Consider the following 15,344-nt stretch of genomic DNA (forward strand, 5'->3'; position numbering starts at 1 on the left):
CAGCTTGGTCTCCATAGTGAGTTCCAGGTCAGCTAGAGCTATAGGGAGACCCTGTCTCAAAAAGACCAAAAAAAAAAATAAATAAATAAAAATTAAACACACTTTACAATCCATTTCTCTGCTACACTAAATCCATTGAAATGGGCTCAATAGCCACGTTTGGCTAACAGCTACCATACTGGACAGTGTAGATATGGGACATTTCTCATGAAATGGGGTTCTATTGGGCATCGGGCAGCATCACCTTAGGACATTCAGAGGCAAAGAGACACGTTTCTCACCCCCTGAAGCCATGTTTGATGGATGGGTGTCCCGTCCTCCACCCTCAGGCTCCCTGAAGAGAAACCAGCACCTGGGCCCCAGTGACATCTACCTGGATGACTTGTCCTCCTTGGACTCTGAGAATGCTGCCCTTTACTTCCCTCAGAGGTGCCTGGGCTCGGGGTGACAGGGAGTCTTGGGATTGGGGCCTGTGGAGCCAAAGGTCTACTATCAAGGGCCTGGATGGAGTGGGGAGCTGCCTCCTACTTCCTTGTATTTATATCATTGCTGACCCCTTTGTCCTCAGTGACTGTGGGATGGGGGCCAGGAGGTGGAGTGAGCCCACCAGCCAGAAGCTCCTGGGGAATCCCATCCCTGAACACATACCAGAATCTACTCTAGACTCAATGGACACAATAGCATTGTCCCTCTGTGGTGGACTGGCTGACAGCCGGGACATCTCTCTAGGTATGTTTGACCATGACCCCAGGTCTTCCAAGGATTAGTGCAGAGTCAGGAGCCAGGGAAAGTTGTAGAAGGTACTCAGGGGTCAGAGAAGGAGTGAAGACTCCCAGGGACCAAAGGAGGGTGAGGAGGACCCCCAGGGGTCAGAGGAGGATGGAGAAGATACCTGGGAAACATGGGAGGACAGAGGTGATCCCTAGGGGTTAGAGAAGGACAGGGAAGGTAGGGAAGACTCTTGAAGGTAGGACAGCACAGATGTGAAGCTGGACTGGGCTTCCTGCTACTATCTGACCTGTGGTGCCCACTCTCAACCCATGTCCTTGTGACTCAAATGCTTGATGCTAAGCCTTGATTTATCTTGAGTTCCTGGGGTGGGAACAGATGCAAAAACCTCAGAAAGGGAGGAATGTTCCCAGGTCAAAGGCTTAGCTAACAGGCAGCATGATAGGGCAGTGGATCATGTGGGATGTGGCAGCCTCACCTCCTCACTCTCTGCCTCTGTGCCCAGAGAAGTTCAGCCAGCGCATGGTTTCCTATGAGGACCTCACTAAAAACCCTGGGCTTGTGGATGACCCAAACCTTGTGGTAAAAATCAATGAAAAGTGAGTATTTGGAAAGGGGTTGCTGGTGGCCTAAGAGTCACCCACCCTCCACACCTCAGAGCTGATGTAGTTTTGACACCCCTATTCTGTCTCTCCAGGCACTATAACTGGGCTGTGGCTGCCCCCATGATCCTTTCCCTGCAAGCCTTCCAGAAGAACTTGCCTGAGGTAATACTTAGACCACTACTGGGGCCATAGCCTTGAAGTCAAGGGAGTAGATGGCAAGTAGAGATGTGTCAGGAGCTTGGGCTCCTGGCTCCTGAACCCACTCTGAGGCAGGAGACAGAGGTCCTCAAAGCCTTGCCCATCCTGTGAGGTCAGGCCCATTGTTCCCAGGATTCTCAGCCATGGCTGGATCCTCTTGAGTTTGGACTTTACATCAAAGGAACTCCGGACAAATCAGAGGGAGACGAATATCCCACAGATGCCCAAACTGAGACAAACCTTCAACAGGAGGGTTTTGGATCTGAAAGACTGAGGCCTGGGAGATGGGGTCTCATCCTGCCTCTCCCTCCATGCTGAGGGGTGCTCCATGGGCTGAGGGGTGCTAACTCCCTTGATCAGCCCACATCTGTTTGGTACCTACTATGTGCCATGACCAGAATGAGTTATGAGGGAAAACAAAAAATCGTTCCCATCCTCTAGGAAGGCAGAGTTGATCAAAGCCTCTGCCAGATGAGCATCAGATTAAACTGAGTAGAGGGAAGGGGTGGACTGGGTGCTCTGTTTGCTGAAGGAGTGCCCACTGGTCTGACTGACTGGTGACTGCCCTGAGCAAGTCAGACACGGAACAGCATGTATAGATGCTCACTCAGATGGGGCAAGGGAGCCAGACTCGTTATTTCTTCCCAGAACCTCCACCTGGCCCTCTGGAGCTACCTACCCTCTCTCAGGTATCAATACCTTCTTTGGCAGTGGCAGTCTGTGACTCTACCTGTCCTTTCTGCCCTCTAGGAGCCATCCAGGGCCCAAGTCTGGTCTGCCTCATTGTTCCTAGCACTGTTAGGCTTACTCAAACCTTGTCAACACTAGGTGTTGACAGCTTCTCTTTGGTGACATCTGGCTCTATCACGTGGTTGCCTGTGGGTTTGAGCTAGGACCCAGTGCCTATGGGGAGGAAGATAGTCACCCGTTTGTTTGGTTCTTCATCTTACCCAGACACACCGACCACTTGAGGTCTTTGAGAGACGCCCGCCCCCACCCCATCCAAGTCTGTTGGACCCTGGCTGGGCAACTTCAAGCTCATGTTCTTCTGATTTGGGTTTCCTAGTCTGCATCCGTAGGGTGATGTGTCATCTAGGTGGGCCTTGCTCTGGACTTTCCCTGGGGTTATCTAGCACATATCTAATCAGCATTATTTCCCAAGGTCATGATACTGCAGTCAGACAGGGATGGGAATACACAGAGAAGGACAGATTACTGTTTATGGGATAGAATCACCAACCTCAGGAAGTTGTCTGTGTCTGTCTTCAGGACTGAAGGGTATCCTGGCTACAGACTGTCTCTGCTGTCATGTCGTAGCATCATGCATGGAGTACTATAGTTCTTGAGAAACTTCCAAAGCAGTATGATCGTCAGTCACTCCAGTAGGGCACTGAGTCATGAGATTTGGAGACTGGGCTAGAGCCAGGGGTTCAGGCTCCAAACAGGAATGGCCCTGGGTCTCTAGTGCAGAGCTCTATGGGTCATTTCTTAGGATCTTAGGAGGAAGGGTGAGCATGCTTCTTCCAGAGGCTGACAGCACCTTGTTTTAGGGTGGGCTGAGACTCTAAGCTCATGGGGTTCCCAAAGGCAACATACAGTAGGTTTGTGGGGTACAGAAAGAACTCCTGTGACCATTATCTGCTCACAGAGCACCGTGGACAAGCTGGAGAAGGAGAAGATGCCCCGGAAGGGTGGGCGGTGGTGGTTTTCTGGCTGGCGACGCAGAGACTTCCCACCTGAGGAGGTGGGTCATCAGTGGTTACCGGGCAGGGCCAGCACACGGCAGAAGGTGGGGTTCACTGATGGATATTCTTCCTACAGCACAGTACCCAGAGGGAGAAAACTTCAGCCAGGGAGCAGCAGAGGTGAGTTGGGTCTGCTGGTGGGGTTCAGTACCGAAGCCTGGGGAAGATCACTGGGGAGGACAGGAAGGGAACGGTGGTATCAGAACCCCATCCCCAGAAATGGTGGTCATCACTCACCAAGACTTTATTTTCCTAAGAACTGTCCCCACTTCCCAGATAGGAAAACTGAGACCTAGAGACAGGCCAAGTGTTCCTCAGGCAGGAAATGGCAAAGCTGAACAGGTGTGCAAACTCTTAGACTGGACGAGAGGCTGTTGTGTTAAGGGCCTCTCCCCTGGCACACAGGTACCTGCACACTTGGCCTGCTTTTTTGTTGTTGTTTGTTTCTTACCTTGGAAGTGACCCAGCCATCAAAGCTCAGGTGGAAGATGACTAATGATGGGCCAGCTCAAACTAAATCAAGAAGGGCTGGGACAAAGTCCCAGGATATGTGCTTGCAAAAAATTTCTAGGGCAGGTCCTACAGGCAACTGGCTAGGCGACCACTGTCACCTCTCTGGGTGGATTCCCCACATAAGTAGCACCCAGAGGAAGAATAGCCTCTGGGGTGACAGGCACGGGCCCCAGGTTGCGCATGCCCCTGGCCAAGGATAAGCACCTACTTCAAGAGGAGGGGGCCCAAACTCCAGCAATGCCCACAGAGAGAAGACAGAAGTGCTGAGCAGTGAAGACGATGGCCCAGACAGCCCTGTGATCCTTGAGGTTCCCTCCCTCCAATCCTCCCCTCCAGCCTTCATTCCTACCTACAAGAAGTCCCTCCGCCTCTCTTCTGATCAGATTGTGAGTGTGTACACATGTTCCCATGTGAAAAGGGTATGGCTGGGTTAATTCTGAGTCTCTCAGGGCTCAGCTGAGATGTGGGTCACCATAGACTAGAATCCACCCCTGATGGCCTCTACTTGAATACCTCTGGGGGCCTCACTTCTTCACATGCCAGCCCATTTTTCTGTGAGAAGCTCTAAAGTCCTCTCATGTCTTGAAATATCTCCCTGCTGTGAGGCAGCTGGATCTGCCTTTGGAAGTCACACCGAAGGCATCAGCATTTAACAACAGACCCTGAGATTTTTGACAACTCCAGTCCTTCAGTGTATGGGTGGCTCTCACAAAAAGAACATTTTCTTTTTGAGTGTGGTTCCATGGTCAGGAAGGCTTCAAGGAGGGTTTGACTAGCCTGGTTCAGAGCAGCAGCCATCTGTCTGGTATCCTAGGGCTCATGTCCACTTCATAATCAGTCAAGACATGGAGGACACCTGGCTATGGTGGAAAGCAATCCCCATCCTTCTCTGTGTCACATTCAGGGCTAAGTCTCTGTTTATGGAATGAGTCAGGCATTCTGGCTCCAAAAAAGGGCTTCCTGTGGTGATCCTATAGGGTCCCATCTTTGAGGTGGGATGTCTCTTGCCAAGACCAGGCCTTACTGTGGGGCTGACCTAGAAACCTGGGCAGGGCACCACAGGCATGGTTACTCTTGTATTGGCATACTGAAAGGAGGTCAGGGCTCCTGTGCTTGGCACTGTACAGGGCCCTGTGCAACACAGATGCCTTCTACCAGTGTAGACATGTTTATGTGTGACTATTGTCTGATATTTAGGGAAGGGTCTCTGAGCTGAGAGGAAGAAGAGAACCAAAAGCCACAGTTTAAGTAGAAGGGTAGACAATGTCTGGCCATGGGGGATCATAACACCTTCACCTTTGTCTGTCCCCAGCGGTGTCTGAACCTGCATGAAGGTGCCAACGATGTGGTTTTCAGTGTGACTACCCAGTACCAGGGCACCTGCCGCTGCAAAGCTACCATCTACCTGTGGAAATGGGACGACAAGGTGGTCATCTCTGACATAGATGGCACCATCACCAAGTGAGGCCTGGCTGGCTGTGGGGAGCATGGGGAGTGCTCGGGACTTTCTTCCCTCTGTGCCGGGTGGGTAGAGTGGCTCTTCCAGGTGGGCCATCCTAGGGACGGGGTCCTATTGGGTCACACTTATGGAACACAAGAGCCATGTGGGATAGCCTGAGTGACCCTTTTTCCTGACTATAGGTCGGACGCTCTGGGCCACATTTTGCCCCAGCTAGGGAAAGACTGGACACACCAGGGCATCACTAGTCTCTACCACAACATTCACCTGTGAGTGCTCGGCTGTGGCTGATCCAAGGCCCCTAGCAGGAGGGAGGGAATCACAGAATGTCTTGGGCCACCCTGATTTCTGCCCTAGGAAGCCAGTGTTGGGAACCAGCAGGGCCCACGAGGGAAGTAGCCTGGAAAAATAAGCACTGAGACCTTCTCAGTCCTTAGTTCTCTCAGTTGTCTATCTGCTGACCTCAAGCTAGCAGGAGGCCTCTGTCTTGGCCCACAGAACTGTGTCTGTGCCTACAGCTGGGACAGCTACTGAGAGCATCTCTCAAAAGCTTTCCCGAGTCCCCTTCCTGCAAAGCCCTCTGGGTTAGAAGGCCAGAGCCCAAGTTGAGCTGGGATGAAGAAACCAATGGGGCATTAGGAATGGCTAGTCTTTGAGGCTCTGTCTCCCACCCCTAGAAATGGATACAAGTTCCTGTACTGCTCAGCACGAGCTATCGGAATGGCTGACCTCACCAAGGGGTACCTGCAGTGGGTGAGCGAGCGTGGATGTGGCCTTCCCAAGGGCCCTATCCTACTGTCTCCCAGCAGCCTCTTCTCTGCCCTCCACAGGTAACTACCCTCACACAGAAGCCCACAGCCCCTGTGGGGGGCGGCAAGAGCACTGCCAGCCCAGCCCACACTTTATGGGTATCAGCCGGGGTGGCTCAGACCTCATGTCACCTGACCCTCTGCTGACTGGCGGTCTTTTCTTCACCTTCTTCCCTGTCTGTGCACATGGTCACCCCACCCCAGGGAAGTGATTGAGAAAAAACCAGAGGTGTTCAAGGTTGCCTGCCTGAGTGACATTCAGCAGCTGTTTCTGCCCTACGGACATCCCTTTTATGCTGCCTTTGGGAACAGGCCCAATGTAAGTGTCCCCCTCATCACAGCTCCTCCCTGCCCCCAGCAGTGTCAAACCTACTACCCTTGTCCTCTGTCCCTTGCAGGATGTCTTTGCCTACAGGCAGGTGGGCCTCCCTGAATCTCGCATCTTCACAGTCAACCCCCGGGGAGAGCTCATTCAGGAGCTCATGAAGAATCACAAATCCACGTGAGGCCACATGTCCCATGTCCTGCCATGTCCCCATGTCCGGCCCCTCCCATGACCCCAATTTTACCTCCTTCCTTGGAGGAAGGATCCTGGTGGGATGCTGAGTCTCCACCAGTTGTGGAGAAGGCCGCTGCCCAGTAGCAACTCAGGCTTAGTGCAACCCATTCCGCCCATAGGTATGAGCGTCTCGGAGAGGTGGTTGAGCTCCTCTTCCCACCTGTGGTCCGTGGCCCCAGCACAGACCTGGCCAACCCTGAATACAGCAACTTCTGCTACTGGCGGGAGCCACTGCCAGCCGTGGATCTTGATGCCCTGGCTTGAGCCTGCCCTAGCTGTCCCTGTCCTTGGCCTGGCCCAGGACTAATGGGCTTCTGGGGAAGCTAAGTGTCATGGGACCAACTCAATAAAGAGGCTACAGGTTAGCTGGCAACCAGACATCGTCCCTCCTCCTTGAAACACAGTGCTATGATCGTCAATGTGACTACCCAGCACCAGGGTACCTGCCACTGCAAGTCTACCATCTACCTGTGGAAATGCAACAAGGTGGCCATCATCTCTGATAGTATCACCAAGTGAGACTCAGATGGCTGTGGTGACCCCAGGGAGTGCCTGGGGACTTACCTCCCTGCCAGGGATGGGGCAGCTATCCCAGGCCTCAGTACAGCTCTGATCTCCAACAATTAAATGTGTCACTAGGCCCCTGCAGGATCCTCTATGTCCTAGATGTGTCTGTCCCTGCCACCCTGGGGCCTTGCCTCAGTTCCTGTTAGGACAGAGAAGATGGAAGCCTCTCGAAGACTTGAGACTTAGATGCACAGGGAAGGAGGTCAGCAGCATTAGCAGGGGACTGAATGGCATCTGGGAACACAGTGCTTCCCTGTCCCTTTCTGGGAGTCCAGACTATCCTCCAAAGCCATGTTTACATAGCCCTGCTGCTGTGCATAGCTCCTGGGTCAGGCATTGCTTCTTCCCCAAGCCTGGATGCTCCAGAGCCTCTCTGACATGAGGAAACAGATTTGAGGGTCATGTAAGGGCCATGTTATATGGCTCCTATTGCCCCATCCCTACTAGTCCACTGCCTATTCTGTTCCTGGTGCTTTCCTTGAGAGTCAGCCCCAACTGTGGCTACAGCAAATGGCGTTTGCTGACCATCCAACCCTGGCTTCTGCTGGTCAGTCTAGTGCCCAGCTTGCTGAGTGAGCTCATCCACAGTGTTGTGGGACATTGGACTCCTTCAGCTTTCCCTCCCACTGCCACTAATGAAGAAAGCTCTCTGAGCCTGGCTGAAAGCTTTAATCTACAACCTGTCCGCCAACAGTGTTAAGAGGGCGAACTAACGTCCACAAACTAGAATACAGGGCTGTGGGGACCCACAAGCAGCATCCCCCCAGGCCACTGTGGGAAAAACAGACTGGGAGCCTCAGCAGAGATGGTCAGTCTCTGAGGAACACTTGTATTTTCCCATTGTTGCTTGATGGTTTCCTACCTGAACTTCTCAAGAGCTTGCGAACATCCTGGCAGGGCTGGGGTTTTATAAGAGTGTTAAAAAGCCAGGCTTTGATCCCTTTTCAGCTACAGCCCCTTTTTTGGGGTGTGGTCTCATTAGACGCTAAGGCTGCTCTTAGCAAGAAGTACTGATCTGGGTAGTGAAAAGAGACTCCTTTAACTGAAAAGAGGATCATGTGGGCATATTTGGGGAAGGAAAAAGGTCAGATTGGGGTGGAGTCTCCAAGCAGATTGCTTGGATCTAGTTCTTTGGGAGTCTACAGCTGCCTGTGGCCTCACCATGAGGGAGGATCAGAAGGTATAAAGAGAACTCGGCAGAGTCTCTGTGATTTTGTTCTGTGCCGAAGGATGTGTGGGGAGCTGGAAGCCTCAGTGGCCTCTGGTCTTTGGTTTAGAAATAGCACCCATTAAGCTGCCAGGTGTGAGCCCAGGTCCAGTGGCCATCACCTTCCTGAAGAAAGCTTATCCAGATGTCTAAGGACAGACGCAAAGGGGCAAGGGAATGGATGGCTCCAAGTGCTGCGACTGTCCCTGGCGGGCAAAGGAAGCTGCGGACAGACTTGTCTGAGAGTTGGCCTGAAGACCTGTGCACAGTTGCTAATTCCAGTGCATCTGCAACAAGAGCAAGTACAGACTGTGCAGCGGGCCATCTCAAAAGTCCGTCTTGGCCTTGAGTCACGATGTCCATGCTTTGACTCTCTTGAGACAGCATCTCATGTAGCTTGCCTTGACTCTTATCCTGAATCATCCAGCATCGAGGGTGACTTCTGACGCTGAGCTGGACCAAGACTATTCATCCAATGACCTCTGGACTGGCCATGGAAGGCTGGAAGGCTAGGTGGATAGGGTTGGGCTCTGGGCTAACATTCCCAGGGTTGGTGGGATATGGGCTTAGATTCTTTCCCAGCCTACCTAGTCAGCTCGCCCTGGCCTCACCTTGGCCAGCTGGGCTCGGTAGTCCAGCAGGTCTTCTTGGAGTTGGGCAATATCTTGTGTGTGCTGGGCTAGTGTGTGATTCAGCTGGTCTATGTGGCCCCACAGGCCTTCCCTGGACCTAAGCTGATCAGTGGGCAAGCTGTCCAGGTGGGCAGCCAATAGGCCCAGCCTCTCACATGCACCCTCTACCTGTGCTACCCGTTGGTCAAAGTAGCCCACCGTACGCTGGAGTTCCCGGGCTGTGTCCCGGCAGCGGCTCAACCCTCCAGCCACATTAGCCACACCAGCTTTGAGCTGCTCCAGCTCCCCGCGCAAGTTCAGGACCTGCCTGTGGCCAGCTCGAAGCCTTGAGCCTTGACTGCTGACCTGCTCTTGGATGGCGTGGACTTCAGCTTCTACCTTGCGTTCTCGCTCATCCAGGGATGTGTTGGCGGCCAAGAAGGCATCTGAGTACTGGAGGACGGAGTCACTGAGGCCTGTGAGTGACTTGCTCACCGAGTTCAAGTTGACCTTCAATAGCGTGATCTCACCTTGGAGTGAGCTGCCTGTCCCTTCTGCCAGCTGCCCCTGAACTTCAGCCACAGTGCCATTGAGCTGCTGGAGCAGAGCAGTGTGACCGGCCACCTGGCGTAGGAGGGCCTCACTCCGGCTCTGCCAGGTCTTCACCTCTGCCACAAGGTTGTCCAAGATGTCTGAGGTGGTACTGGGGGTGCATGAGGTCTCCAGGGAGACCAGCCGTTGTTCCAACACGGCCAGCTCTGTCTGCACAAGGGGTCGTGCTGACCTACTTGGTGTGGCGCTATCGTGGCTTAGCTCTCCGGCCAGTGTCGCCAGACGCTCCTCTAGGCTCTGCACACGCTCTTCCAGCATGGACCCAAAGCCCCCCACACCCCAGCTCCCCATTTCCATCCTCAGACAGCAGCCCCTTGCTCCATCCTCTGTCCCATTGATGGTCTCTAGGCCCTCAAGCAGCCCATCCACACCCCCCTGGAGCATGGCAGCAGACAGGCGTGCAAGCTCATCTGCAGCTAGGGTGCTAGGGCCACCTTGGGCCTCAGTGACAGCCTGCAGGCTCCTCTCAAGACTGTCCATACGGGCACCAATCAAGGCCAGCTGGCTGCAGCAGCCACTCCCACCTGCCAAACTCAGGCCCTGCAGCTGAGTGCCCAGCTGTGAGAGCTCCCGACGCAGGGCCAGCTCCCGCCCATCGAGGCTCTGGTGCAGCCGCTGGCTGGCCGCCTGACCCTCCTCACACTGCTGCCGTACCTCCTGCACTCGCAGGTCACACTCACTCTGGACACCTTGCAGCTTCTGCTCAAAGCCATCCAGCAGGCTCCCCCAGAGTCGCTGCAGCCGCTGGTCCACATACTCCTCAAGCAGTGCCAGGGAGGTCAGGGGAGACGGCCGGGCTTCCTGCAGTCGTTGCAGGTGGGCCTCGTGACTGAGGGCCATTCCATGCACCTCATCCAGCAGTTGCACTTTGGTCCTCAGCGTGTTGCTCACTTCTGTCAGCTTGCCCAGTACCTCACCCAGGGGGGTTGTCAGTGGTCCTCTGTCTCTGTCTTCTGGGTTCACAAGCCCCTCAGGGATGACCCCAAAGTCTATGGGCGCAGCGGGAGCCCTGGGGTCACCAGTGATCCTATTGGGATCCTCATGGCTGGCCACCAAACCACTCAGAGTACCATATGCTTGTGACAGGCGTTGAACATCACTCTCCAGCTGTTCCAGCCGCTCACCAAACAGTCCTGGGCCTTTTCTTCCTGAGAAGAGGAAACACCCCAGGAGCATCATGGGCCTGGCCCTGGCAGCGTGTCATGTTCAAGCCCACCTGAGAGGCTTTCTGTCTTCGCTGGACACAGCTGGCTCACCTTTGTGAGAAGGGTCTGGGTAGGGGAGGCTGGGGACTAACTGTCATGCCCCATGTGAAATGTACCCTCCCCAGTTCTAGAGCTCAGCCATCTGAGGTCAGTCCCTTCCCTGTCCAGCCACTAAACTAAAGAAACCTGACCCCCTTGGAGGATATCTGCAGGCAGACTCACCATGGGCAGTTGTAGCCTCTCGACTATAAGGAGGAGGCCTGAGGCCTGGGCCCAGCTGCCCCAAGGGAATCTGGGATTCTGGCTCTTGGTGGGGTGGGGTGGTTCCATGGTCCGTGAGGTGTTCAGGGCAGCCTTCTCCAGTAAGACCAGGGCAGCAACGCCAGGCAAGGTCTGTTACAGTCTTGTAGCCAATCTTGTATCTGGGTCTAAGCACTGAGCGATACCTAGATCAGAAAGGGCAAGAGAGCAGGGCCTTGTACCTTTGGGCTGAGATTCCTGCCCCCTAGCTGGCATTCCCAGGGGTTTCCTTTTCTGATCGTTAAGGTAACAAAACCATGGGTAAGGTGGGCTTTGCAGGGACTCTGAGCCCCAGGAGTAGAGGCTACATGACAAAGCCCCACTCAATCCTGCTGCCCTAGGGAACATTTGCAGGGATTTAGCTCCAACTCTCTCAAGACTACTTGGTCCCACTTCAGCTTATGCTGCCATGAGAAATTCCACTCTGGCTTCAGCAGAATCTCAGAATTCTGACAAAGCCCCAAGTCCCTGCTATGGGTAGAAGGGACATTGTACCAGAGCGGGGGTGGCAGTCCCTTTCACTGTCCTGGGGCTACTTTCAGCCTCCACTGGCTGCTTTTATCTCTATCCACTTCTCCCTAGCTTACCCCATGAACTCAGTTCTGCTCACAGAGGCTGGTGTGCAAGCATCTCTGATTTTGAACCCAAAGGAAAGGCCCAAATATATAGGTAGGGTTTACTGGGAGCCCCTAATTTACCTGATCAGCTATGCACCAGTTCACCCAGTGACACACTAGCACACAGGTCTGTTTCCAAACATATATAGCTGCATTCTCCAGATATAGACTTGTGCATCTCATCTCCCATGCAGTCCATCTGCCCTGCTATGCTGGGGCCCTCTGGCTTCCATCTCTGCCCCACCTTCTCATGGTCACCATAGCCTTCCTTGGGTTTGTCCAAGGTCTGTCCCTGTGGCATCAAACTATCTTCTCCCCATACTCTCTGCCTCTGTCACATCTTCTGAGCCCCACACCCTACCCCTTGCATCCCTGAAGTTTCTGGGCTCCAAACAGCCTGTCCCTGTCTCTGTGGGTGAGGCCCTGCTCCAAGTTCAAAACTTTGGGAGCTTTCCTGCCCTCTTTCAGGGGTCTTGGTCCACTCTGGCCAGCACTGGGGCTCAGGTGGACTCTTTGAGGTCCAGAGTTTTGCAGTCCTTTGTAGAACTGACTGTTCTCAGCTGAAGGCAGAACTAGGCCTTGTGCCTAGGGATCCCGAGTGCCTGGGATGGGATGTACTCACATCACTGTCGAGGGGCATTTGAGCCCCCATCCACACTGTCGGTACTCAGCCTTTACGTAGCGCTCTGCTTCCTCCTGTAGGATGCAGGTCAGGTTCCTATGTACCACATAGGCACAGAGGGACCTGGAGGGGAAAATGGCACCTCTGGAATATTTGGCCTGAGCCTGGCCCACCGCAAGGTCCCCCCCCCCACACCTGTTGGCCTCTACCAGACCCCCATATCTTTTTCATCTACACCTCTGGAAGAGTTGGCCTGAGCCTGGCCCACCGCAAGGTCCCCCCCCCACACCTGTTGGCCTCTACCAGACCCCCATATCTTTTTCATCTATTCTTGTTCCTGGAAGCCAGGACCCTTGCCCAGGGTCCAGAATCTTCTGTGTTGGGCCCAGCCCAGCTGCTGGTCTCTGATTTGAGTCCTGGAAGGGTGACTATTGAGTCAAGAGCTCTATTGAACCAGAGGTGGGGTGGCTACCCAGCCCCCCTGAGAAGCACACCCACCCAACTACTCCCTTAAGTGCCTTGTCACATCTACCCTCCTTCACTGGTTCTAAACTCCTTATTTTGGCTTTCAAGGCTTACTGAGATCCCAACTCTGTGCCTCTTTTGAAATCAGGCCTCTCCTACCACCCCCATGCAGTTTTCCAGCCCTTTCTTTGCCATTGCCTTGCTCAGGTCAATTCTTGTCCATCTCTAGGAAGCCTGCTCTGATGCTCCCAGGCTCACTGAATGTGGCTGCGGGCTGGGTACTTTCTACAATCACCTACATTTCACTGGAGTTCACATTCAGATATGAGCTGACCACTGTGCATGCCTGCCTGTTCAGCGTACAAGCCCAGGACCCGGAGTCAACAGCTCTACAGCGCAGCCACCTTGGGGCTTCCACAAAGTTACTGGGGCCAGGCTGACCTCAGAAAGGAAGGAGAGTCTACCAACAGTAGCATGGCTCCATCTACAGCCACGCAAGGCCGAGGAGAGAGAAGACATCTGATGAGGGTGGGGGGTAGCGCGTTCCAGGCGCGGACAGCCCCCTCCTCTCCCTCCACCTGGTGCTCGGCGCCCGCCCGGAGTGTGCACACTGCGCAGCTGGAAAATGTTACTTCTCTGGAAAGGTTTCCGCGGGCACTGCCAGGATCCCAGCCGCCGCGCCAGGCCCCCTTGACTGATGTTTTTGTATTTTTTTTCTCCTCTTCGCCAACCCCGCAGCCTCCCAGAGCGTGGGGCACCCTCCGGGCAGAGGCTCCGGCCCTGGCACCGCCCCCTCCGCGCCGCGCCTGGAGTACCCGGGGCCTCGACGCCCGCGCGGGTCCGGGCAGGTGGGAGTGGCGGCGTGCTACGCGGGGCCCCCCTCGCGTTCCCGCCACTGCCCGGCCCCGCGCTTACTTGTGCGGCCCCGGACGCAGCCGCGGACGCCATCCGGTCGTGTAGAGGCTGTGGCGGGAAGCACCGGGCGGCGCCGGCCGCGCGAGGAGTGGGGTGCCTTTGGCCTGCGCCCCCGAAAGCAGCGCCGTGACGGCGCACAGCCACACCGGCAGACGGCGGCCCATCGCGCTCGGGGTCCGCCCGGCCGCGCGCGGTGCCTCCCGCGGGATCCTCCACTCGGCCACTCGCGACCTCCGGAGAGCGCTCTCGGCCGCCTGCGCTGCGCGGCCGCTGTGTCCAGCCGAGTGGCCGGCGCTGCTCGCGGCTGGGGCCGCGCAGGGGAGGCGGGAGGCGGGATCTGCGCAGATTAGCATAAACTTGGGGCCAGACCCCTCCTCCGCCTCCAGCCCCCCGGCCCCAGCTCCACGCTAACGCCCGAGGGGCCGCCTGCAAACACGAGGTTAAGAAGGGAGCAGGCGACGGTGGCGGGGCACTGGGCGCTGCGCCCCGGGGGAAGCGGGGGCGAACCCAGGTTCGCGGTACTGGGCAAGAACCAGAGAAGCCTTTGAGGCAGGCCTGGCCTGGACCTGAGATGACCGTGTTTGAGGGCACACCAGCAACATTTTCTTAGCTACCTTCTTGCAGTAGGGTCCAAACTATCCACTGTGGTGCCCCAGGAGATATGATAACTGCAAATTTCCCCAACAATTTCTGCAACCTGTTAGGATGGCCAGGCTGGATTCACTGATGCTTAGGTGAGCGCTGCATCCAGCACTTATCACCGCCATCCCCCCCAAGAATTAATATTCTCTTTCTGTCTGTGTGTGGGGGGTGGGAGGATATTCGTGTCCAACAAAAGCTTTTTTTTTTTTTTTTTTTTTTGGTCTTTTTTGAGAAAAGGTCTCTTTGAGCGCCAGTTGACAAGGAACTCACTATGTAGATCAGGCTGGCCTCTGATCCGCTTTGCCTCCACCTCCCAAGTGCTGGGATTAAAGGCATGTGCCACTACACCTAGCCAACAAAAGCTTTTAGTCAATAGGTCCACGGATCTGGTTCATTATTAGCTTCTAGTCAAAGAAAATCATTAGAACATGCTCCTAAGGAGCTATGTGCAGGTAAGGCAGGCTTCCTGTATATTTCACGGATAAAACGGACTCTTGTAATCTCAGAGTTGGTCTATATAGTCATTCTCTTTTTTTTTTATTTTTATTTTATGTGTATAAGTGTATTGCCCGCATGTGTGTTAGTATACCCATACCATGCAGTGCCTGCAGAGGACAGAAAAGGATCCCCTGGAACTGGAGAGTTACAGTTATTAGCTGCCATGTGGGTGCTGAGATTCATTGAACCTGGGTCCTCTTCAAGAACAGCCAGTGCTCTTAACCACTGAGCCATCTCTCCAGTATTCTTATTGGATATCATCTGCTAACATTCTAGCCTGCATCCTGATTGTCATCCAATAGCGGACCACTTCTTTCTGGCTTTGTCTCTTTCACATAGGTGACCATAGCCATCTGAATCTGCACTCTAGTGTGGCTGGCAGATGTGTAGAAGGCACAGGACTCCAGGGCCTGCCTAGAATATCTCTCTCTCTCTCTCTCTCTCTCTCTCTCTCTCTCTCTCTCTC

At 54.6% G+C, this 15,344-nt stretch overlaps 2 protein-coding genes across 2 annotated transcripts in view; one reads left to right on the forward strand and one right to left on the reverse strand.

The window, feature by feature from the left end:
* Positions 1-7,016, forward strand: part of Lpin3 (lipin 3) — a 13,560-nt gene extending 6,544 nt beyond the window's left edge. The window contains exons 4-16 of the mRNA XM_017802692.2: positions 330-429; positions 569-729; positions 1,235-1,328; positions 1,427-1,496; positions 3,181-3,276; positions 3,354-3,397; positions 4,026-4,176; positions 5,103-5,251; positions 5,432-5,518; positions 5,927-6,079; positions 6,263-6,377; positions 6,457-6,560; positions 6,737-7,016. Of these exons, the coding sequence (XP_017658181.1) occupies positions 330-429; positions 569-729; positions 1,235-1,328; positions 1,427-1,496; positions 3,181-3,276; positions 3,354-3,397; positions 4,026-4,176; positions 5,103-5,251; positions 5,432-5,518; positions 5,927-6,079; positions 6,263-6,377; positions 6,457-6,560; positions 6,737-6,881 (1,469 nt within the window). The 3' untranslated portion in view covers positions 6,882-7,016. The remainder of the gene's footprint in view (positions 1-329; positions 430-568; positions 730-1,234; positions 1,329-1,426; positions 1,497-3,180; positions 3,277-3,353; positions 3,398-4,025; positions 4,177-5,102; positions 5,252-5,431; positions 5,519-5,926; positions 6,080-6,262; positions 6,378-6,456; positions 6,561-6,736) is intronic.
* Positions 7,017-8,825: 1,809 nt separating this feature from the next.
* On the reverse strand, positions 8,826-14,009 carry Emilin3 (elastin microfibril interfacer 3). Its single transcript, XM_008850981.3, has 4 exons — positions 13,739-14,009; positions 12,359-12,481; positions 11,042-11,265; positions 8,826-10,762 (listed from the first exon to the last, which is right to left on the reverse strand). The coding sequence occupies exons 1-4, from the start codon at positions 13,900-13,902 to the stop codon at positions 8,979-8,981; spliced, it is 2,295 nt and encodes a 764-aa protein (XP_008849203.1). The 5' UTR covers positions 13,903-14,009; the 3' UTR covers positions 8,826-8,978.
* Positions 14,010-15,344: the final 1,335 nt, after the last annotated feature.

The sequence above is a fragment of the Nannospalax galili genome, unplaced genomic scaffold (genome assembly GCF_000622305.1).
Source record: "Nannospalax galili isolate Female #2095 unplaced genomic scaffold, S.galili_v1.0 scaffold205, whole genome shotgun sequence".
NCBI classification, from domain to species: domain Eukaryota; kingdom Metazoa; phylum Chordata; class Mammalia; order Rodentia; family Spalacidae; genus Nannospalax; species Nannospalax galili.